The 25,683-nt window shown below is 37.4% G+C and overlaps 1 protein-coding gene across 2 annotated transcripts in view; it reads right to left on the bottom strand.

The window, feature by feature from the left end:
• Window positions 1–25,683, bottom strand: part of LOC119071456 (lachesin) — a 188,497-nt gene that overhangs the window by 5,329 nt on the left and 157,485 nt on the right. For both annotated transcript variants that reach the window (XM_037176309.1, XM_037176308.1), the window contains 2 exons: window positions 8,556–8,609; window positions 7,106–7,183 (listed from right to left, as the gene is read on the bottom strand). In XM_037176309.1, the coding sequence (XP_037032204.1) occupies window positions 7,106–7,183; window positions 8,556–8,609 (132 nt within the window). The remainder of the gene's footprint in view (window positions 1–7,105; window positions 7,184–8,555; window positions 8,610–25,683) is intronic.

Here is a 25,683-nt window from a genome sequence, read left to right as displayed (position 1 = left end):
AAAATTTGATTCGTTTACGTTGAGAAAAGTCGGATGCTTTATTAGGCTACGGCCTTGCCTGATTCTATATATAGATTACATCAAATTTTATAGACTTGATGACAAACTTTAACAAATTTAACCAATCATCTTCAAATAACACTAGTACACAGCTCGTGAGACAGTGCCTGAAAAATATTTGATAGATGGTTTCAATCGCTTTTCGGCTCACATCACAAATTCATCTATCACGTAACTAGTCTATTATATATCTCATTCGCTGCTGATGATCCAAACACAGTAGTACCTTTCATTTGACGTATCACTTACAATGTAGCCTTTAAATGGCCAGAGATATCTTCGGAAAACGTTAAATCACTTATGCGGCCCCAGCTCGGGAGAGGTCGACCCAAAATCGCCCATCTTCGAACTTAGCCTCACTATTTTGACAATCTTTCAGGGAAAAAAAATTTTTGAAATCGGATTTGATTTGCTCAAGATATCGACGTGACAGACAGACGGACAGACGGCCCAAATTTTTTTTCCCTGAAAGATAGTCGAAATAGTGAGGCTAAGTTCGAAGATGGGCATATTCGGGTCGGCCCTTCGTGAGTTAGGGCCACCTAAGTGATTTAAGGTCTTTTGGTGATATTTATGGCAAAACAAATGATGGAAATGATAGGTATTGTCAATACCAATCCAGGAAAAAAAAGTTTTTTAAAATCGGGTGAGTGGACCGTGAGTTAGGGCCTTAGAAGTGAAATGCTACTAGGGCCCTATGTGTATTTTACATATAACTCGAGTAAATTTCATTCGTTTTTCGTAATTTTCGTTTGATTTGGAAGGTAATCGAAGGCCGAATAGAATGTTGTTGAAAAAAAATTAAATTTGGGTCCTCGGACTAAGGCCGGTACTAGGGCCCTATGTGTATTTATACTCAATAAATTAAAATTTTAGGGCGATTTGAAATTTTTGTTTCATTTGAAAGGAACGTCGTACGGGGCTTCGTAATTGCGCTATGCGCAATTTCTAAGATGTACACATTACATAATAATTTTACTTTAACAGACGCACTAGGGTCACGTACGCAATAGATATACGGGTTTGTACGGGGCTCAGTCGCAGCAAACGCTCGTTTGGCTCGTTTGTTAATATATCGAGTAAACTTTGACCGAATTTCATGATATTTTTTTTGAAAGGTATTATTGAATGTAAAGCAGCTGTACTAATTTCCACCTCCTAACAAAATGGCCGTCGGCCGCCATTTTGGATTTTTGTAAAAACAATAGAAATCGGTGAAAATGATACTTACAAAGTTACTGATCAGTGGGAAGTGATTGGTTATGTGTGTGTGGTGTTTCAAGCATCCCAAATATGGATATCTCTTTGTAAATATATACAGCTATATTGAGCTATATAACGGTGTAGATAGTTCTTTTGAGCTATATACTAGCATATTTATTAGTAAAATGTTTATTTATAGGTAAATATAGGTTAATATAGGACTGAGGAAATTGTAGGTCAATTTGAAATTTGTGTTACGTTTTAAAGGAACATCGTACGGGGCTTCGTAATTGCGCTATGCGCAATTTTTAAGACGTACAAATTTCATAAGAATTTTACTTTACCGACGTTTACGGGAAGAGTAGGGCTACGGACGAACTAGGGTCACGTGCGCAATAGATGTACGGGTTCGTACGGGGCTCAGTCGCAGCAAACGCTCCGACTGTTCTGACGGCTCGTTTTATATAGAATGAAAAAATTGCAATGTTAATTTTGTGTATGTCAATTTAAACGTATTGAATGGCAAAATAAAGTCGAAGCATTATAATTTGATCGATTCTATTCATTTTGAAATAATTGTAGTTTTTCAAGAAATCATTTCGAAAACATTACAGTATAAAAGCTTACACATGCGCATTAGAGCTGTTTACTCGCGGTATACCTGCGGGTAATCCTTTCAAATGCACGTGTCTAAGCTTTTATACTGTAATGTTTTCGAAATGATTTCTTCGAAAACTACAATTATTTAAAAATGAATTAAATGAGTAGAATCGATCAAATTATAATGCTCCGACTTTAGTACAACAATCAGTCAGTATCCCGTTGCATGTGAAGATATGACCTTTTTCGAATTTTAGCGCACACAAAAAACGAAGGGTGTGTGGGGTAGATAGATAGGGTAGCGCTTGAATGCATATGCGTCAGGCGTGCAACTATCTACCTTACAAGTGCTCCTTTTTAAGTCCTCGTCTTACCCCCCGGGCAATGACTCTCTTAGAAGAGTTAGCTAAATTTAAGAATGCGAATGAAGTTTAACGAGGACGTAGCAGTAGATAAGATAGGATTAGATAGATCAATCTTAAGACTGAATGAATCGTGAGCTGGAAGCCGAAAGAATTAAGGTTAAGGGACCAACGTTGAAGCGAAACAACACGATCAGGAAGCCCAAGGATAGAACGATCCCAGAATTCTTATTAGCTACTAGGTTAAGCTTTTAAAGGACGTCCTTTAAAAGACGACAATAACCTTTTGCTCAGATAGGTTCAAAAGAATGGGCAAAGCTTTATGCAAAAGAATGTTCAAAAAGAGTAACACTACCCCGTCGGGCACTGTGCACTTTGATAGGCCCGGAACGTGCAGAAATGTGCGGGTCAGAGCTCGGAGATTACCGTGGGCGAGCAAAGTAAAGCTCACCAAACCGCAGTAGCAAGCGTGGTGTTTTAATGCTAAAAACCTTCAACCGAAGCCACAACGAATTATACATTGCCACATATAATGCCAGAACATTGTCGTCAAGACAAAAAATGCAAGAAATGGAAGAAGAGCTAGAAAAGATATAATGGGATGTTGTGGGAGTGAGCGAAGTGAGAAAACCTGGAGAGGAATGCCTGAAATTACAATCAGGGCATACATTCTTCTACCGAGGAAGTGACAGTCAGATGCTGATGCACGGTGTCGGATTGTTCATAAACAAGCGGTGGTCAGATCGCATAACTCACACGAAAAGCATATCCGATCGAGTGATATACGTAAGCCTGAAGATAAATAACAGATACAGTGTCAAATTAATTCAGGTTTACGCACCCACGTCCACCCATGATGACGAAGAAGTAGAAAGATTCTATGAAGATGTCGAGAAAGCTCTTAACGAAAACCCATCACATTACCAATATCTAATCGGTGATTTCAATGCGAAGCTGGGAAAACGAGAAGAAGACTCCGAAGTTTCTATTGGTAGTTTTAGCAACGACCAAAGAAATGAGCATGGAAATACTTTACTCAACTTCCTACAGCAACACAATTTGTACGCAATGAATTCATTTTTTGCAGGGAAGCCTCAACGGAAATGGACTTGGGCTGGTGCAGATGGTGTAACGAAAAATGAGATCGATTACATCATAACTGGCTGTAAGTCAACCGTTAAGAACGTTACGGTCCTAAACAATTTTTCAACCGGCAGTGATCACCGAATGGTTCGTGCAAGAGTCACGTTAAATACCAGATTTCAAAGATCACAACTAGTTCAAAAAAGTGAAAGTATTGAAGTACAACGGCTTTACACACAAAATGAAGAATTTGCTACGAAAATGACTGCCGAATTAGATAACGTCAACAATCAATGTGAAACATTGGACGAATTAAATACCAAAATCGTCGATATAATAATGGGTTTCATGAAATCCAAATGCAAATCCGTCCAAGGGAAAGAATCAAAACTCAGCAGAGAAACATTAGACCTGATCGCAAGAAGAGCAGAGTTGGTAAAAAACGGAGGACGAGATTCGGTGGAATACCGGAACTTGTCTAAAAGTATCAACAAAGCAAGGAGATCAGATGAAAGAAAATATAATGTCCAATTGGCTCAAAACATAATTGAAGCTAACTGCAATATGAAAGTCCTACGGAGAAAAATGACAAACGCCAAAAAAGAAATCTTCAAATTACGAGACAAAACAGGAACGATCCAAACGGATCGAAATGCGATATTAAACATTGCAACAGAATTTTATGAGAATTTGTTTTCTTCAGCAAGACAGAGTCCAACGGAAGAAACCGAAGATAGACCAATAATAAGAAACGTGGGATCGGAGGATATGCCCGACATAACTGTTGATGAAGTCAAGGCCGCAGTAGCCGAGATGAAAAACAAAAAGTCTCCCGGAGAAGATGGTGTTCCAGTGGAAGCCATTAAACTGGGTGGAGACTCCTTATTAAAGGCAATCACGGCTTTGTTTAATCAATGTCTCCAATAGGAAGAAGTACCAGAAGCCTGGGAAAATGCGGTAATTACATTGCTGCATAAAAAAGGAGACATTACAAAGCTGGAAAATTACCGACCCATAAGTCTATTGTCAACACTCTACAAGTTGTTCATTACGAAGAGGAACACTAACAAGTTCGACTTCTACCAACCTGTTGAACAAGCTGTTTTCAGATCTGGATCTGGACCATTTGCAGGTGATGAGAACGCTTATTGAGAAGTGTCGTGAATACAACATCGACATAGTCTTGCTACTCATAGACTTCGAAAAAGCTTTCGATTCAGTGGAAACATGGTCGATATTGGACGCATTAAACGAATGTAGAGTAGACTCAAGGTACTCCAACACAATCCGATATGTGTACAAAAATGCTACTTCATGTATAAAACTTCATAAGAGCACGGAGAAATTCAGAATCGCCCGAGGTGTAAGGCAGGGTGACACCATTTCACCGAAATTATTCACGGCGATTCTGCAGAGTGTTTTTAGGAAGTTAAAGTTTAATCAAATAGGAATAAAGATAAATGGAGAGTACCAGAGCAATCTCCGCTTCGCTGATGGCATTGTACCGATAGCAGCGAATCTAGGTCAGGCTCAGCTTATGCTCCAACAGTTAAGTGAAGAGGCAAGCAAAGTTGGCCTCAAGATAAACTTATCGAAAACAAAAGTCATGGCCAACATCGGGGACGATAGAGAAATCAAAATTGGTGACACTGTCATTGAACGAGTCAACAGCTACGTATATCTAGGACATAAACTAGAAAGCAAAATGAATAATAGTCTGAAACGCAAAGTTTTCGACACTTGTGTCCTTCCAGTGCTCACTTATGGAGCGGAAACGCTAACTTTAACGAAAGCATCCGAAGATAAATTGAGAGTGAAACAAAGAGCCATGGAACGGAGTATGCTTGGAATAACACTCAGAGACAGAATGACGAATCAATGGATTCGACAACAAACCAGGGTCGTTGATGTCATGGAAAGAATAGCATCTCTGAAATGGAGCTGGGCGGGACATATTGCAAGAAGGACAGACGAACGTTGGACCAAAAAGATCATGAACTGGCGACCATATAAAAGACGAGCTATAGGTAGACCACCAGAGAGATGGACAAACGGAATTAAGAATATTGCAAGTATAAACTGGCAGCAAATGGCAATGGATCGTACGAAATGGAAAGAAGTTGGAGAGGCCTACATCCAGCAGTGTATAGAAACAGGCTGAAAAAGAAGAAGAAGAAACGAACGATTTATTACAGATCTTGATCTAGTACGGTCAGTACTGCCACTTTGACGTATTGAAAAAACGAAATCAAAAACATTGTTGATTTTTACAAAATGGTTCGTTGTGTTGATGGAATTTTGTAAGAGTTGAAATCAAAACATTTGAGTTTTCATATAAAATATTTAGTTTTTGATGACGAAATGTTGTGGAATCGATAGGCATTATCTTTTCGCAGGTAATTGAATTCATATACATGCATCGAAACATGCACCGATCCAAATTTTCGAATTCTTTTAGGAAAATGATCCAGCATCAACTGCTTACATTAGATTAGATCCAAGGCCTTGTTAGATCAGATTATTGCCGGTCCAAACTTTGAGAAATAGATTTTTGTCTTAGAATCGATGCGTTATGATGGTATTGCTGTATACGAAATTCAAGCGACATAAAGATCTCTACTGTAAAATGACATTTTTGTTCCGCACATTGAGACTCTTGGAACATCGAGTGACTTAAAATCTCAAATCGGTCTTCTGACCTCGGCCTCTTGTGTGAACATTTTCTCCGAAGAGACCAAAACTCTACGATGCCATCTTGTCGCCGTACCAACGTCAACGTTGTTGCCATGTTTTGGCGCATTTTTCGACTTTTCTCAAAAACGCTTCCGACGATTTTTTTGATATGCACATCAATCGATAGGTATTTCCAGTGGCTATCGATTGACGTACTTATCAAAAAAATCCATCGATAAATCTTAGAGAAAATCGAGAAAAACCAAGCCAAGCGAGGCATAAAATTTTTTTTGACCCACATTTCCTGAATCAGCATCGAAAGCACTACCGAAATCAATGATAAAATCATTAGGTCCGAGGTACGGCCTCAGTCCTAACCTAGGTCCGAACTCGACTTTTTCCCATATAGCCACCCTAAAATACACTCCTAACTACTTTTTTGATTTTGCCATATATTTGAGTTACACTGTGAGACAGTGAGAATTTGATATGTAAATCTTAACAAACCGAGTCGGAGCATTCGTCGTATTGAGAAACAAGACACTTTCGGATAAGAAAAATCAAGTTCTCTTTAAATTTTGTGTTTCCAGATAGAACGGTTCATTTTTGAAGAGTCAAATAAGTGATCTAATAAGGGATCGCAAAATATAAGGCTGCTAGATAATTCAAGTCTCTAGTCAAATCAAGCGCTCCTGCCTTCTATTGATTCTTCCGATTACTCTGGGACACAAATTTATTGCGATATCGAAACCGAGCCGGAGTTTTCTCCTGATTTGCGTGAATTACATCCGTTTTTGCATAACTGACCTTTATTAATAGATCTAGAAATTTAGACTTATTTTTATATTTTTGTAGGGTCAAGCAAGGACCAGAGAATTTAAATCCGTTTAGTTTAGATAAATCGGTCAATAATCGGCTTCTCAATTTGTGGCGCTGAATTCCTTGTCCCTCTATCTACAATAATCAACTTGACAACAATAAAATTGATTTTCACATCCAATATGAGCGAAGCCACTTCATTTGACAATTCGCCTAATTTCTCCATATACTCGAACATGCCTAATATGACGATACTTTTCAATGTCAAAAACTGTAAGAGATTTTTTTTTATTATTCGCACACACCTTTCCGTTTGCTTAAACTTTCCGGGTCATCCACGATGTCGTTAGAATCGTAACTATTACCTCCTTTGCGGACTTTTCCTGGTGGAGAAAGAAAATGGATTACTAATAACAGAGATTAAAAGTAGTAGCCATTAAAATTGTTTTTCATGCTTCGGGGCCGAAAATGAGGGCCATTTTTCGAATTTTCTCGGGTTTCCGGCCTTCTGCATGAAAACTCACATGTGCACCTGTTTGGGACGGTTGATTTAAGGCACTTTCGCTTGTAGACCTCACTTCGTTCGGCCTACAATCCGCGAAATTGCCTAAAATCAATCGTCCAAAACAGGTACACAAATGACTATTTTTATCCGACCGAGCTTCATTCCGCTCTGGTTGGAATTATGTTTTTCCTCTACTAGCTTAGGGGCCATTCACAAATTACGGACGGTTAATTTTTGACCCCCCCCGTTTCGCACGCGTTTTTCATATAAAAATATCTGATTTCTGACCCCCCCCCCCCTTAGGTGAGTGCGTAATTTGTGAATGGCCCCTTAGCTTAACAAATAATTATTAAACAACCTGATATATTGGCGATTGTTTGGTCCTTTGTAAACGAATTGGTTGGAATACGCTAACGGGCCTATCCGAAATAGTTGTATCGTGGATTTTAAATGAATTAATAAAAATCTACATTTGTCTAGTAGGTACACCTCGGTATCTAATTTACTCAACGTACATGCAATAAAAACGTTAGGGCAAGTAGCAGCAGATCCAAATTTACAACAGGAAATATGCTCTGTGAGAAGTAAATGCAATACCGTCGAGTATGGTACTGCTGGACTCAAACTTTATTTAAATCAAGTCATACTTGAACTTGTGTTTGTGCTTTTTCAAGTTTAGCAGCTGTCCTTTTCTGTTAAGTCAGATGAATGACAGTTCCTGTGTTAAGGCAAAAGTGAAAATTGAAGAAAGGTTACGACCTAAAGTCAAATAAAATGCCTGCGACAAAGCAAAAAAAACAAAAACAAATATTCTGCGGGAATTCGGTAAAAGCCCAAATTTTAGCAAAAAAGAAGCAATTCAGCAAATCTGGGAATTTAACCAAAAACAAAACGACCAAAAATATTTTCCCTGTACAGAAGTGTCATACCATACACATTTCGGATTAGCATCCGTCTTTTGTTTATGTCATGGAGGTTAACCCCAAGGTAAATATATGGGAGGAGGTAATGTCATTCAGACGCGCGGCTAGAAGCGTGCTAGTAGTTCGATGCTAATGACACCTTCTTTTAAAATGGTTGACTATGATTTGCTTGTATTTCACTAAATATTATACCTATATCATTTAACCAGAGAAATGATAAGCGCGGCCCCTCATGCCTGAATTCCCGCAGCAGAGAATGAGACAAACTGATATTTTTACGGAAACAACTCTATCTTAAACGGTCTATTGTGATCATTTTAACCTTACCTCTGGGTCTCTTCTCTGAGGATTCAATTGCATTGACCGTATTCGGAGGTATTCCTAAAAATAACATAGATACATAACATTATAAATGCTTCGAGCAACTTTGGCGTTATGCAGTAACCGTACTTGAAAAAGATCCAAAAGATACACATCAGGATACCCATGAAATTTCAGGATACAAAAAACAAATACGGTTAGTGCATAACGCCGTTCATATAGGATAAGGATACATGTGGAATAGAATTGAATTTGTGCAGAGGCCATCTGAATTTTACAAATTAAATTAAACCTACTTTATTTTACTGGCTTTTACTAGCTAGAGACAGGTAAACATAAAATTCCGAGTGATTCAAGCGCTTTATTTCCTTGAACCACAATGAGCGGTGCGAATCTCCACATATCAAAATATATATAAACAAGGCATCAGAACAGTCGGAGCGTTTGCTGCGACTTAGCCCCGTACGATCCGTAATCCTATTTCGTCCGTAACCATAATACGTCCGTAGCCGTAATACGCCCGGAACCCTAATACGTCTACAACCCTCTAATGCGTCTGTTACCAAAATGAAAGTCAAGTTGGGCATGGTCAAATTTACTGAAAGTGTTCATTTTTAAAATTGCGCATAGCGCAATTACGAAAGCCCGTACGAAGTACCTCTCAAATAAAACCAACAATTTACGACATTATTTTAGAAACCCAAAATTTTTTGCCAACTTGCCATTGGGTATTCAATTACCTCTCAAATAAAACAAAAACTAGCAAAATCGGTTGAGATTTACTCGATTTATGTGTAAAAAGCACTTAGGGCCGAGTAGCGGCCTTAGTCCAAGGGCGCAAATTTGAAACTTTTTTTGCCATCATTCTATTCGGCATTCAATTATCTCTCAAATGAAACAAAAACTAGCAAAATCGGATGAGATTTACTCGATTTATGTGCAAAAAACACTTAGGGCCGAGTAGCGGCCTTAGTCCAAGGGCCCAAATTTGAAAAAATTTTCGCCACGTTCTTTTCGGTATTCAATTACCTTCCATAAAAAACTGAATCTAGCAAAATCGGATGAGATTTACTCGATTTATGTGCAAAAAACACTTAGGGCCGAGTAGCGGCCTTAGTCCAAGGGACCAAATTTTAAACTTTTTTCGCCACGTTCTTTTCGGTATTCAATTACCTTCCATAAAAAACTAAATCTAGCAAAATCGTATGAGATTTACTCGATTTATGTGCAAAAAACACTTAGGGCCGAGTAGCGGCCTTAGTCCAAGGGCCCAAATTTGAAACTTTTTTTGCCATCATTCTATTCGGCATTCAACTATCTCTCAAATGAAACAAAATCTAGCAAAATCGGATGAGATTTACTCGATTTATGCGCAAAAAACACTTAGGGCCGAGTAGCGGCCTTAGTCCAAGGGCCCAAATTTGAAACATTTTTTGCCATCATTCTATTTGGTATTCAATTATCTCTCAAATAAAACAAAATCTAGCAAAATCGGATGAGATTTACTCGATTTATGTGCAAAAAACACTTAGGGCCGAGTAGCGGCCTTAGTCCAAGGGCCCAAATTTGAAACTTTTTTCGCCACGTTCTTTTCGGTATTCAATTACCTTCCATAAAAAACTAAATCTGGCAAAATCGGATGAGATTTACTCGATTTATGTGGAAAAAACACTTAGGGCCGAGTAACGACCTTTGAGCCCTCCCAACAAGCTCCTACATCCTACATCCTGCATCCTACACAAAAACAATGTTCAGCAACTTTGTTCTACTCGTCAATACCTTTCATTTGATATATCACAAGCAGCTATTACGTGCGTATTTCGGTAGATATCGTCGAAAGACTGAAAAACACCTATAGGGCCCTAGCTCTGGAAGGGCCGACCCTACCATGCCCATTTTCGAACTTGACCTTACTTTTGTCGATACCAATCGGGGAAAAAAAGAATTTTGAAAAAATGTTGTGATTTGCTCAAGCTAGAGGGGTCACGGACGGACGGACGGACGGACGGACGGACATTTTTTTTATTGCGGATTCGTCATCTATGAACATAACCAAAAGCTTTGCCCTTACTATCTGCTTCCAATTCGACGTGTTACAAACGGCATATTAATCTTATAAGCCCCCAGTACTTCGTACGGGGCTAAAAAGAAATTGCAAATTAAATAACTCTCGAAGACTTATGCCCTGCCATATACGCCCACATCATGTTTTCAATAATTCTGAATTGTTTACAGCTACTTTACAAGAGTTTTCACTCCAGCCATCGGCTCAACAAAATTATTTAGTCACAGACCAAAGTATCCTTTCGAAAAAAATATAAAATGGATCACTGGAGCTCAGCTAAAGATTTACAAAGTTCACAAAACAAGCCTAAGAACCTACAAAACCTACGAACCCGTATTATCTATTGCGTACGTGACCCTAGCGCGTCAGTCGCCCTACTTTGACCGTAAGCCTATGCGGCCGTAAATGTAGTTGAAGTAAAATTATTATGAAATGTATACATCTTAGAAATTGCGCATAGCGCAATTACGAAGCGCCGTACGACGTTCCTTTCAAATGTAACAAAAATTTCAAATAGACCGTAAAATTTTAATTTATTGAGTATAAATACACATAGGGCCTAGTATCGGCCTCAGTCCAAGGCCCCAAATTTAATTTTTTTTCGGCAACATTCTATTCGGCCTTCGGTTACCTTCCAAATGAAACAAAAATTACGAAAAACGAATGAAATTTACTCGAGTTTTATGTAAAATACACATAGGGCCCTGATTGTAATTTTAGACATTCCTCTCCAGGTTTTCTCACTTCGCTCACTCCCACAACATCGAATTTTATCTTTTCTAGCTCTTCTGAAATTGAAATTGGAATCTCCGGATCTTATCTCCGGATTTATGGCAGATGGAACGGTCGTTTCTTCGGCAAAGTCTCAGAGTTTTGGGAGTAGAATACGGGCGAAATGACCAAAACTGGCAAAGTCTTTCAATTTTATGTTTTTAGATTTTTTTCGAAATGTATGACAGAATCTGTCATTGACAGATGGAGAATTGGTGTCTCCGGCAAAGTCTTAGAGTTATGGGAGTAGAATACGGGCGAAATGACCAAAACTGGCAAAGGCATTCAATTTTATGTTTTTTGGACTTTTTTCGAAATGTGTGGCATATGAAGAATTGGTGTCTTCGGCATAGTCTCAGAGTTTTGGGAGTAGAATACGGGCGAAATGACCAAAACTGGAAAAGTGTTTCAATTTTAAGCTTGGTGCCTTCGGTCTGAGTGTTTTAGAAACATGAAACAGTGGCAAATATGAAAATTGTCGGGTAGTTGGATTTTCCTGTTTCAAATGTGGTTTTGGTATCTTTTGTGTTACAGGACATATAAAACTGCTTTCTTCGTCTCTAAATAAAACTTTTGATATGTTATAACTGGCGCTTTAACCTTAAAACTCACAAAAGTACTGATATCAGACAAAAACCTCTTAAAAGAGGAAGTGTGACGCAAGTCCTTTACTTACAAAAGTATTGATATCAGAAAGGGTAGCGCTCAAGGCTCCGATACGCAAAAATTTAACTTTAACACCAATTCTTTATATTACAAAAATTGCGTCACAAATGGCAGATGATGAGGACAACCAAACAACAAATTTATTAAAAATTATTTTTGTCGTCCTCCTAACTAAGTGATTAATTGTCGTGGCACAAGAAACTAAGCTTACACAGGTGCAATCCGAAGTAATACCTCTTAAAACTTCAGAGCAAACATTTTGAATATCCATAGAGGTTTCTTGAACACGTCTAACTTCAATCTTTATAATTTTATTTTAATTAAAAAAAACAAAAGCGAATGAAAATAATCTAAATAAGTGGAATTAAAAAAAGAGAAAACTGAATTCTCGTATAGTCGAAAGTAGAATTACTTCAGAAATATCACCGAAATCATCTGCCATTTGTGACGCAATTTTTAGCCCCGTACGAAGTACGAAGGGGCTTATAGGATTACGATGCCGTGTGTAATTGATGGAATTCGAAGCAGACGGTAGGGGCAAAGTGTTTGCCTATGTTCATAGATGACGAATCCGCAATAAAAATTTGGGCCGTCTGTCCGTCTGTCTGTCACGTCGATATCTTGAGTAAATCAAATCCGATTTCAAATTTTTTTTCCCTGAAAGATAGTCAAAATAGTGAGGCTAAGTTCGAAGATGGGCGATTTTGGGTCGACCCCTCCCGAGCTGGGACCCCATAAGTGATTTAACGTTTTCCGAAGATATCTCTGGCCATTTAAAGGCTACACTTAAGTGATACGCCAAATGAAAGGTATTTACAATACCGATCGACGAAAAAAAAGTTTATGGAAATTGGATGACCGACTCGTGAGTTAGACCCCTTGGTGTGAACTAGGTACAGGGCGGCAGCCCGTTTTTGCTTGAACGTTGGCCAAATTTGAACGGATTTAGATAGATTTTGCTTTATTAGATAGGTATTGACCGTACCAATCAGGGAAAAAAAAGTTCATGAAATTCGGTTCACCGGAGCGTGAGCTAGGTCTCTTGGAGTGAGCTTATATGAGGCTACTCGGCCGTAGAGTGAAGGTGGTGTTTTTCGTTAATATCTCGAGTAAAATTTGACCAAATTTCATGAATTTTTTTTTGTTTGAAAGGTACTAACGAATGTAAAGCAGCCGTACTACTTTCCACCTCCTATCAAAATGGCCGTCGGCCGCCATTTTGGATGTTTGTAAAAACAATATAAATCGGTGAAAATAATTCTTACAAAGTTATTGATCAGTGGGAAGTGATTGGGTATGTGTGTGTGGTGTTTCAAGGATCCCAAATATGTATATCTATATATAAATATATATAGTATATTGAGCTATGTAACGGTATAGACAGTTATTTTGAGCTATATACTAGCATATTTATCAGTAAATCATGTCCGGAGCGATAGCGGAGGACTTGACGCAGTCTAACTTCCAAAAAAAGAACGAAGAAAATTTTTTGAGACGCGGCAACTATATATAGGCGAGAATTTAAGTTTCTTTCCTTTGGCCTGTATCACCACAAATCATATTCTATCTTATTCGCGCTTCAAATACGAGCAAAACGAGCTATCACTCGACTATGTAACTTTAAAATTGCCGGAGATACATCGTTTTGAAGTTGGTCATTTTGATAGAAAATGCACCAAATTAACGTTTTCCAAACAATCAAAATCTTTCAACTTACTCTGTATGTTTCTATCTATCTGTCTATCTATCTGTCTATCTATCGACGGTCGATCTCGGAAACTAGTCAGCCAATCTCCATGAAATTTTGCAGGAACCTCAGGGTGGGCATAAAAATGAAAATGTGATACGCCATTACCCCAGGAAAAACCAGAATTTTGTTTTATTGGCCTCGAAGTGGTTTCTGAGTGTGGTTTTCGAGGGTCGGGAACGCGTTTTCAGCTGTAGCTCAGCTGTATTGAAACCTGCAGGGGCGTGTGACCCATCAAATGAAAGGTATTCCCCACACGAATCGAACAAAAAAATAATTAGAAAAATTGGTGCAGATTTGGTTGAGCTAGAGTGGTCAGAGTGACCAAATTTTGAGCTACTCGAGCGTAGGATGAAAGGACTAATATTTTTTGGCTTATGAGGGATAGAGATTTACTTTCTTCGGCAAAGTCTCAGAGTTTTACGAGTAGAACACATTGGCATATGTGAAAAATGTCGAAAGTTGGAAATGGGTGGGTCAATTATGTTTTTAGAGATATTTCTTGAATGGTGGCAGATAGAGAATTACTTTCTTCGTCAAATTTTCGAATTTCGTCAAATTTTCGATTTTCGTTAAATTTCGTCAAATTTTCGAATTTCGTCAAATTTTTTAATTTTCGTCGAATTTTCGAATTTCGTCAAATTTTCAAATTTCGTCAAATTTTTAAATTTCGTCAAATTTTTAAATTTCGTCAAATTTTCGATTTTCGTCAAATTTTCGATTTTCGTCAAATTTTCGATTTTCGTCAAATTTTCGAATTTTGTCAAATTTTCGAATTTCGTCAAATTTTCCAATTTCGTCAAATTTTCGAATTTCGTCAAATTTTCGAATTTCGTCAAATTTTGGAATTTCGTCAAATTTCGTCAAATTTTCGAATTTCGTTAAATTTCGTCAAATTTTCGAATTTCGTCAAATTTCGTCAAATTTTCGAATTTCGTCAAATTTTCGATTTTCGTAAAAAATTTTAATTAAAACTGTAAACTGTTATAAAAAGCAGTGTTGATTACACTTCTAAAACGACTGATATCCCAACAAAAATCTCTTCGAGAAAAGTGTGACGCAGTCTTTGAAATACAATTTCTAAAATGAATGATATCGCTGGAGTTGACGCTTTCAGCTTCGTTACGCAAAAATTAAATTTTACACCCAATTAGTTCAAACAAGCTGGCTTAGTTTTTCTCATCATCTGCCAAATAATTTTTACCAAAAAACAAGGCATCAGAACAGTCGGAGCGTTTGCTGCGACTTAGCCCCGTACGATCCGTAATCCTATTTCGTCCGTAACCATAATACGTCCGTAGCCGTAATACGCCCGGAACCCTAATACGTCTACAACCCTCTAATGCGTCTGTTACCAAAATGCAAGTCAAGTTGGGCATGGTCAAATTTACTGAAAGTGTTCATTTTTAAAATTGCGCATAGCGCAATTACGAAAGCCCGTACGAAGTACCTCTCAAATAAAACCAACAATTTACGACATTATTTTAGAAACCCAAAATTTTTTGCCAACTTTCCATTGGGTATTCAATTACCTCTCAAATAAAACAAAAACTAGCAAAATCGGTTGAGATTTACTCGATTTATGTGCAAAAAGCACTTAGGGCCGAGTAGCGGCCTTAGTCCAAGGGCCCAAATTTGAAACTTTTTTTGCCATCATTCTATTCGGCATTCAATTATCTCTCAAATGAAACAAAAACTAGCAAAATCGGATGAGATTTACTCGATTTATGTGCAAAAAACACTTAGGGCCGAGTAGCGGCCTTAGTCCAAGGGCCCAAATTTGAAAAAATTTTCGCCACGTTCTTTTCGGTATTCAATTACCTTCCATAAAAAACTGAATCTAGCAAAATCGGATGAGATTTACTCGATTTATGTGCAAAAAACACTTAGGGCCGAGTAGCGGCCTTAGTCCAAGGGCCCAAATTTTAAACTTTTTTCGCCACGTTCTTTTCGGTATTCAATTACCTTCCATAAAAAACTAAATCTAGCAAAATCGGATGAGATTTACTCGATTTATGTGCAAAAAACACTTAGGGCCGAGTAGCGGCCTTAGTCCAAGGGCCCAAATTTGAAACTTTTTTTGCCATCATTCTATTCGGCATTCAACTATCTCTCAAATGAAACAAAATCTAGCAAAATCGGATGAGATTTACTCGATTTATGTGCAAAAAACACTTAGGGCCGAGTAGCGGCCTTAGTCCAAGGGCCCAAATTTGAAACATTTTTTGCCATCATTCTATTCGGTATTCAATTATCTCTCAAATAAAACAAAATCTAGCAAAATCGGATGAGATTTACTCGATTTATGTGCAAAAAACACTTAGGGCCGAGTAGCGGCCTTAGTCCAAGGGCCCAAATTTGAAACTTTTTTCGCCACGTTCTTTTCGGTATTCAATTACCTTCCATAAAAAACTAAATCTGGCAAAATCGGATGAGATTTACTCGATTTATGTGGAAAAAACACTTAGGGCCGAGTAACGACCTTTGAGCCCTCCCAACAAGCTCGCGTTGCATCCTACACAAAAACAATGTTCAGCAACTTTGTTCTACTCGTCAATACCTTTCATTTGATATATCACAAGCAGCTATTACGTGCGTATTTCGGTAGATATCGTCGAAAGACTGAAAAACACCTATAGGGCCCTAGCTCTGGAAGGGCCGACCCTACCATGCCCATTTTCGAACTTGACCTTACTTTTGTCGATACCAATCGGGGAAAAAAAGAATTTTGAAAAAAGGTTGTGATTTGCTCAAGCTAGAGGGGTCACGGACGGACGGACGGACGGACGGACGGACATTTTTTTTATTGCGGATTCGTCATCTATGAACATAACCAAAAGCTTTGCCCTTACTGTCTGCTTCCAATTCGACGTGTTACAAACGGCATATTAATCTTATAAGCCCCCAGTACTTCGTACGGGGCTAAAAATTTGACTGGAAACAACCAAAATTTTACCAAAAAAATCTGCGTCGCTGGTTAAAATTTTTTCTGAAAAAAAAAAAAAAATTGGCGAATGGTTTGGAAAACTAGATCAGCTAATTTCAATTAATTGGCTGTGAAATTCAATTTTGCGTAACGACGCTGACAGCGTCACCTCTAGCGATATCAATTGTTTTAGAAGTTATCACACATATAGACTGTAGACTGCGTCCAACTTTGCTCTGAAAGAGTTTTTGCCGGGATTGTTTATTTATAGGTAAATATAGGTTAATATAGGACTGAGGAAATTGTAGGTCAATTTGAAATTTGTGTTACGTTTGAAAGGAACATCGTACGGGGCTTCGTAATTGCGCTATGCGCAATTTTTAAGACGTACAAATTTCATAAGAATTTTACTTTACCGACGTTTACGGGAAGAGTAGGGCTACGGACGAACTAGGGTCACGTGCGCAATAGATGTACGGGTTCGTGCGGAGCTCAGTCGCAGCAAACGCTCCGACTGTTCTGACGGCTCGTTTTAATGTAAAGAGTTGGTGTTAAACTTAAATTTTTGCGTATCGGAGCCTTGAGCGTCACCCTTTCTGATATCAATACTTTTGTAAGTAAAGGACTTGCATCACCCTTCCTCTTTTAAGAGGTTTTTGTCTGATATGCAAAATACAGAAAGGGCCGAGTAGCTTTTCACTTCTAAGGCCCTAACTCACGGTACACTCACCCGATTTAAAAAAACTTATTTTTCCTGGATTCGTATTGACAATACCTATCATTTGCATTTACATTTTCATCGTTTATTTTGCCATAGATATCACCACAAGACCTTAAGTCACTTAACTCACGAAGAGACGACCTGAACATGCCCATCTTCGAACTTAGCCTCACTATTTCGACTATCTTTCAGGAAAAAAAAATTGAAATCGGATTTGATTTACTCAAGATATCGACGTGACAGACAGACAGACAAACATACAAAATTTTTATTGCGGATGCGTCATCTATGAACATAGGCAAACACTTTGCCTTTACCGTCTGATTCGAATTCCATCAAATACACACGGCTTCCTAATCCTGTGAGCCTCTTTGTACTTCGTACGGGGCTAAAAACAATGCATTCATAATTCGTTATCATTTCAAATGTATTTCAAAACAATCGTATGAAAAAAAGAGCACAAAGATCAGTTTCGTCGATTTGTTTACATTTCATATTATTTTGTGTGGTTACCCAGAGTGGTATTTCGTACGATAAATGTGTCCCCAACAACAGTTTGTATCAGATGAACATTTCGTAGGATTTTACGTAGAATGTTACACCAACACATGTATGCGTTGACATTTTTGATAGTTGTCGATTTATCATTTTAAAAACCCAGTAAAATTTCGTTTTAATATTCATGACAACTTTTCATTAATTTATGCAACTCAGCATCATAATGTTCAAAAATTGCGAACTTTAGATGCCTCTGTTGCATAAAACGTTGTATGAATATAGTTGCAAAGTACTTTATGAGGCTAACGATGTGTGCACATCTAGAGCCTAATAAAGTCCTTTGCACTCGATGTCATAAATAACTATTAAAGTACAAATATGGTGCACACGAGTTTTTTTTGGAGGGTGTAGAAGCAAAGGATAGAGATTTACTTTCTTCGGCAAAGTCTCAGAGTTTTACGAGTAGAACACATTGGCATATGTGAAAAATGTCGAAAGTTGGAAATGGGTGGGTCAATTATGTTTTTAGAGATATTTCTTGAATGGTGGCAGATAGAGAATTACTTTCTTCGTCAAATTTTCGAATTTCGTCAAATTTTCGATTTTCGTTAAATTTCGTCAAATTTTCGAATTTCGTCAAATTTTTTAATTTTCGTCGAATTTTCGAATTTCGTCAAATTTTCAAATTTCGTCAAATTTTTAAATTTCGTCAAATTTTCGATTTTCGTCAAATTTTCGATTTTCGTCAAATTTTCGATTTTCGTCAAATTTTCGAATTTTGTCAAATTTTCGAATTTCGTCAAATTTTCCAATTTCGTCAAATTTCGTCAAATTTTCGAATTTCGTCAAATTTTCGAATTTCGTCAAATTTCGTCAAATTTTGGAATTTCGTCAAATTTCGTCAAATTTTCGAATTTCGTTAAATTTCGTCAAATTTTCGAATTTCGTCAAATTTCGTCAAATTTTCGAATTTCGTCAAATTTTCGATTTTCGTAAAAAATTTTAATTAAAACTGTAAACTGTTATAAAAAGCAGTGTTGATTACACTTCTAAAACGACTGATATCCCAACAAAAATCTCTTCGAGAAAAGTGTGACGCAGTCTTTGAAATACAATTTCTAAAATGAATGATATCGCTGGAGTTGACGCTTTCAGCTTCGTTACGCAAAAATTAAATTTTACACCCAATTAGTTCAAACAAGCTGGCTTAGTTTTTCTCATCATCTGCCAAATAATTTTTACCAAAAAACAAGGCATCAGAACAGTCGGAGCGTTTGCTGCGACTTAGCCCCGTACGATCCGTAATCCTATTTCGTCCGTAACCATAATACGTCCGTAGCCGTAATACGCCCGGAACCCTAATACGTCTACAACCCTCTAATGCGTCTGTTACCAAAATGCAAGTCAAGTTGGGCATGGTCAAATTTACTGAAAGTGTTCATTTTTAAAATTGCGCATAGCGCAATTACGAAAGCCCGTACGAAGTACCTCTCAAATAAAACCAACAATTTACGACATTATTTTAGAAACCCAAAATTTTTTGCCAACTTTCCATTGGGTATTCAATTACCTCTCAAATAAAACAAAAACTAGCAAAATCGGTTGAGATTTACTCGATTTATGTGCAAAAAGCACTTAGGGCCGAGTAGCGGCCTTAGTCCAAGGGCCCAAATTTGAAACTTTTTTTGCCATCATTCTATTCGGCATTCAATTATCTCTCAAATGAAACAAAAACTAGCAAAATCGGATGAGATTTACTCGATTTATGTGCAAAAAACACTTAGGGCCGAGTAGCGGCCTTAGTCCAAGGGCCCAAATTTGAAAAAATTTTCGCCACGTTCTTTTCGGTATTCAATTACCTTCCATAAAAAACTGAATCTAGCAAAATCGGATGAGATTTACTCGATTTATGTGCAAAAAACACTTAGGGCCGAGTAGCGGCCTTAGTCCAAGGGCCCAAATTTTAAACTTTTTTCGCCACGTTCTTTTCGGTATTCAATTACCTTCCATAAAAAACTAAATCTAGCAAAATCGGATGAGATTTACTCGATTTATGTGCAAAAAACACTTAGGGCCGAGTAGCGGCCTTAGTCCAAGGGCCCAAATTTGAAACTTTTTTTGCCATCATTCTATTCGGCATTCAACTATCTCTCAAATGAAACAAAATCTAGCAAAATCGGATGAGATTTACTCGATTTATGTGCAAAAAACACTTAGGGCCGAGTAGCGGCCTTAGTCCAAGGGCCCAAATTTGAAACATTTTTTGCCATCATTCTATTCGGTATTCAATTATCTCTCAAATAAAACAAAATCTAGCAAAATCGGATGAGATTTACTCGATTTATGTGCAAAAAACACTTAGGGCCGAGTAGCGGCCTTAGTCCAAGGGCCCAAATTTGAAACTTTTTTCGCCACGTTCTTTTCGGTATTCAATTACCTTCCATAAAAAACTAAATCTGGCAAAATCGGATGAGATTTACTCGATTTATGTGGAAAAAACACTTAGGGCCGAGTAACGACCTTTGAGCCCTCCCAACAAGCTCGCGTTGCATCCTACACAAAAACAATGTTCAGCAACTTTGTTCTACTCGTCAATACCTTTCATTTGATATATCACAAGCAGCTATTACGTGCGTATTTCGGTAGATATCGTCGAAAGACTGAAAAACACCTATAGGGCCCTAGCTCTGGAAGGGCCGACCCTACCATGCCCATTTTCGAACTTGACCTTACTTTTGTCGATACCAATCGGGGAAAAAAAGAATTTTGAAAAAAGGTTGTGATTTGCTCAAGCTAGAGGGGTCACGGACGGACGGACGGACGGACGGACGGACATTTTTTTTATTGCGGATTCGTCATCTATGAACATAACCAAAAGCTTTGCCCTTACTGTCTGCTTCCAATTCGACGTGTTACAAACGGCATATTAATCTTATAAGCCCCCAGTACTTCGTACGGGGCTAAAAATTTGACTGGAAACAACCAAAATTTTACCAAAAAAATCTGCGTCGCTGGTTAAAATTTTTTCTGAAAAAAAAAAAAAAATTGGCGAATGGTTTGGAAAACTAGATCAGCTAATTTCAATTAATTGGCTGTGAAATTCAATTTTGCGTAACGACGCTGACAGCGTCACCTCTAGCGATATCAATTGTTTTAGAAGTTATCACACATATAGACTGTAGACTGCGTCCAACTTTGCTCTGAAAGAGTTTTTGCCGGGATTGTTTATTTATAGGTAAATATAGGTTAATATAGGACTGAGGAAATTGTAGGTCAATTTGAAATTTGTGTTACGTTTGAAAGGAACATCGTACGGGGCTTCGTAATTGCGCTATGCGCAATTTTTAAGACGTACAAATTTCATAAGAATTTTACTTTACCGACGTTTACGGGAAGAGTAGGGCTACGGACGAACTAGGGTCACGTGCGCAATAGATGTACGGGTTCGTGCGGAGCTCAGTCGCAGCAAACGCTCCGACTGTTCTGACGGCTCGTTTTAATGTAAAGAGTTGGTGTTAAACTTAAATTTTTGCGTATCGGAGCCTTGAGCGTCACCCTTTCTGATATCAATACTTTTGTAAGTAAAGGACTTGCATCACCCTTCCTCTTTTAAGAGGTTTTTGTCTGATACGCAAAATACAGAAAGGGCCGAGTAGCTTTTCACTTCTAAGGCCCTAACTCACGGTACACTCACCCGATTTAAAAAAACTTATTTTTCCTGGATTCGTATTGACAACACCGATCATTTGCATTTACATTTTCATCGTTTATTTTGCCATAGATATCACCACAAGACCTTAAGTCACTTAACTCACGAAGAGACGACCTGAACATGCCCATCTTCGAACTTAGCCTCACTATTTCGACTATCTTTCAGGAAAAAAAAATTGAAATCGGATTTGATTTACTCAAGATATCGACGTGACAGACAGACAGACAAACATACAAAATTTTTATTGCGGATGCGTCATCTATGAACATAGGCAAACACTTTGCCTTTACCGTCTGATTCGAATTCCATCAAATACACACGGCTTCCTAATCCTGTGAGCCTCTTTGTACTTCGTACGGGGCTAAAAACAATGCATTCATAATTCGTTATCATTTCAAATGTATTTCAAAACAATCGTATGAAAAAAAGAGCACAAAGATCAGTTTCGTCGATTTGTTTACATTTCATATTATTTTGTGTGGTTACCCAGAGTGGTATTTCGTACGATAAATGTGTCCCCAACAACAGTTTGTATCAGATGAACATTTCGTAGGATTTTACGTAGAATGTTACACCAACACATGTATGCGTTGACATTTTTGATAGTTGTCGATTTATCATTTTAAAAACCCAGTAAAATTTCGTTTTAATATTCATGACAACTTTTCATTAATTTATGCAACTCAGCATCATAATGTTCAAAAATTGCGAACTTTAGATGCCTCTGTTGCATAAAACGTTGTATGAATATAGTTGCAAAGTACTTTATGAGGCTAACGATGTGTGCACATCTAGAGCCTAATAAAGTCCTTTGCACTCGATGTCATAAATAACTATTAAAGTACAAATATGGTGCACACGAGTTTTTTTTGGAGGGTGTAGAAGCAAAGGTGGCCCAATTTTCAAGGGTTTGTTATTAATTGTGCTAAAATGTGTGTCACCGAAAAAAAAAATTAAAAATTATAAAAGACTATTTATTGATCTAAAGTTTTCTATAAAATGAAAATGACTATATGATGAACGAAATCAGTATTTGCAAATGTATACGTGAACCCTAACACTATATTAGAATTTTTAGGAACTACCTTAAGAGACTCTGAGCGTTCAGTTTAGGCACGAAGTAATAAGTTTTATTGAAAAACTTTTAGCGAAAGCTCACAAAAATTTAAGAAAATTGCGAAAATATTTTTGCGAATATAAGCCCGGCGCATCTGCGTACAAATGCATTTGTAGTTATAGTTGAATGTTGAAGACTCGGAGATGACTCGGTTTGGTTGGACGTATAAGTTGATAGGCACTAGGCAGTTTGGGCCAAAATTTCAATAAATAATTTATAATTATTCGTTTTTTTATGTTTTTTGGAAAATTAATTTATACGCTGTAAGGTATTTGCTAAAACAGTTGTACGTATAAAGTCAAACTACCTAATAATTCGTCATCTATAATTTTACCCGATAAAAAGAATAATTGTCCAACTTTGTCCTAATTTTACGGAAAAAATAATCCAACTTTGTCCTAACATTTTTTTTTAAATGTCCGGAATTTCCTACGTAGGACACCTAAAAAAGCAGCGGGAGGCCTGTATTGGTAGGTTGGTATAGTTTCTTGGCCCCTATTTTCAATTATGGAAGATGAAACTCATTGGAAAATGACGTCACTTCTGTCCGAATAATGAAGTATCTTAACAATTCAAACAGAAATAAACCGAAGAAAATATTCATTTGAGCGGTCACTGGTCATTTCGGTTTTAATAAACAACTCATCACCAGAGGTCTGCATAGTTAACTGTTTCACTTTTTTTTCAAAATAAAAAATGGTTTTATTTATAACTAGGAATTCTTTTAGTTTAAAATTAAACCATAAAATATTTGGTTAAATTGATAACTATGAATTTCATGGTATTACATTTAACTACGAGATAAATGGTATAAAATAGAACCAAAAAATTTGCAGTAATAAATAAAACTTCTGCAAATCGTCATAATTTGATGCGAAACGTCTAAATTTACTATTTTCTGAAATATTAACTAGAAAAAATTATGGTACTAATTTAAACCATTTTACTTCGTAGTATTCTCAAATACCAAATATTTCTTTAGTGAAACATATGACCAAAAAATTAATGGTCTTATTTTTAACCGTTTTTATTTGGTTAACATAAATACCATAGTTTTTTGGTACTTTGTAAAACCAGAAAAAATCGAGTGAAACAGTTAACCTTGCAGACCTCTGCTCATCACCATAGGTAAAATATCCTATACATTCAGGCTCAGTTGAATTAGCAAATAAAACAACCGAATAGTGAGTAAAATAGTCCCATACAGAACGGAGGCCGCCATGCGTGTTCGTGTATTCGGATAATATCACTATTTTAATAAAAAACATAGCTAACGCCGACCCATACGAAACACCTGTTCGTATCAAAAGCCTTTAATGTAAAACTCTTCATTTCTCTTACTTCAATCTCTTCTCTGATGAAAAGCTATTCGCCCTTTAAAATCACTTGCATTATCCCCTCTTTGCCTTGTTATCATATCCAAATAAATTGCCGGAGGCAATATAGACAGCCCCGTACGAAGTCAACTTTCATAAATTCCTATTTAAACAGCTATATATGTACCGCTATATTTTCCTATAAATAAACATTTCACAGATGAATATGCTATTATATAGCTCTATATGCCTGTATATAGCTCAATATAACTCAATATAGGTGAATATAGATATATATAGATGTCCATAATATATGGAATGCCTGAAACACCCCATACACATAACAAATTATTTCCATGTTAACAGAAACTCTCTAAGTACCATTTTTCCCAAGATATATCACTTTTATTAAAATCCAATATGGCCACCGGCAGCCATTTTGTTAGGAGACCGCAAATTTTACCGACGCTTTACATTCGTTAATACCTTTCAAACAAAAAAAATTCATGAAATTCGGTCAAAATTTACTCGAGATATTGACAAAATACTCCACGTTCACTGTACGGCCGAGTAGCCAGATAAGAGCTCACTCCAAGAGACCTAGCTCACGCTCCGGTGAACATAATTTCATAAACATTTTTGTTCCTGATTGGTACGGTCAATACCTATCTAATAAAGCGAAAACAGACGAAATATGTTCAAATTTGGCCGACCTACAAGCAAAAACTGCTTGCCGCCCTGTGCCTGGTTCACACCAAGGGGTCTAACACACGAGTCGGTCATCCGATAAACTTCCATAAACTTTTTTTTTGTCGATCGGTATTGTAAAAACCTTTCATTTGACGTATCACTGACAAGTGTAGTGCTTAAATGTTTGGAGATATCGTCGAAAAACACTTAGGCACTTATTGGGCCCCAGCTCCGGAGAGGTCGATCCGAAATCACCCATCTTCGAACTTAGCCTGTCTTTTGATAATACCAAACGGGAAAAAAAAGAATTTTAGAAATCGGATGTGTTTTACTCAAGTTAGAGAACGGACAGACAGACAGACGGACTTTTTAGCCCCGTACGAAGTACTGGGGGCTTATAAGATTAATATGCCGTTTGTAACATGTCGAATTGGAAGCAGCCAGTAAGGGAAAGCATTTGGTTATGTTCATAGATGACAAATCCGCAATAAAAACAAGGCATCAGAACAGTCGGAGCGTTTGCTGCGACTTAGCCCCGTACGACCCGTAATCCTATTTCGTTCGTAACCATAATACGTCCGTAGCCGTAATACGCCCGGAACCCTAATACGTCTACAACCCTCTAATGCGTCTGTTACCAAAATGCAAGTCAAGTTGGGCATGGTCAAATTTACTGAAAGTGTTCATTTTTAAAATTGCGCATAGCGCAATTACGAAAGCCCGTACGAAGTACCTCTCAAATAAAACCAACAATTTACGATATTATTTTCTATTCAATTATCTCTCAAATGAAACCAAAACTAGCAAAATCGGATGAGATTTACTCGATTTATGTGCAAAAAACACTTAGGGCCCAATAGCGGCCTTAGTCCAAGGGCCCAAATTTGAAACTTTTTTCGCCACGT

This window comes from Bradysia coprophila (assembly GCF_014529535.1).
Source record: "Bradysia coprophila strain Holo2 chromosome IV unlocalized genomic scaffold, BU_Bcop_v1 contig_5, whole genome shotgun sequence".
In the NCBI taxonomy this organism is placed as follows: Eukaryota; Metazoa; Arthropoda; class Insecta; order Diptera; family Sciaridae; genus Bradysia; species Bradysia coprophila.
Note: the sequence above shows the minus strand (reverse complement) of the source record. Positions and strands in the feature narration are given on the sequence as shown.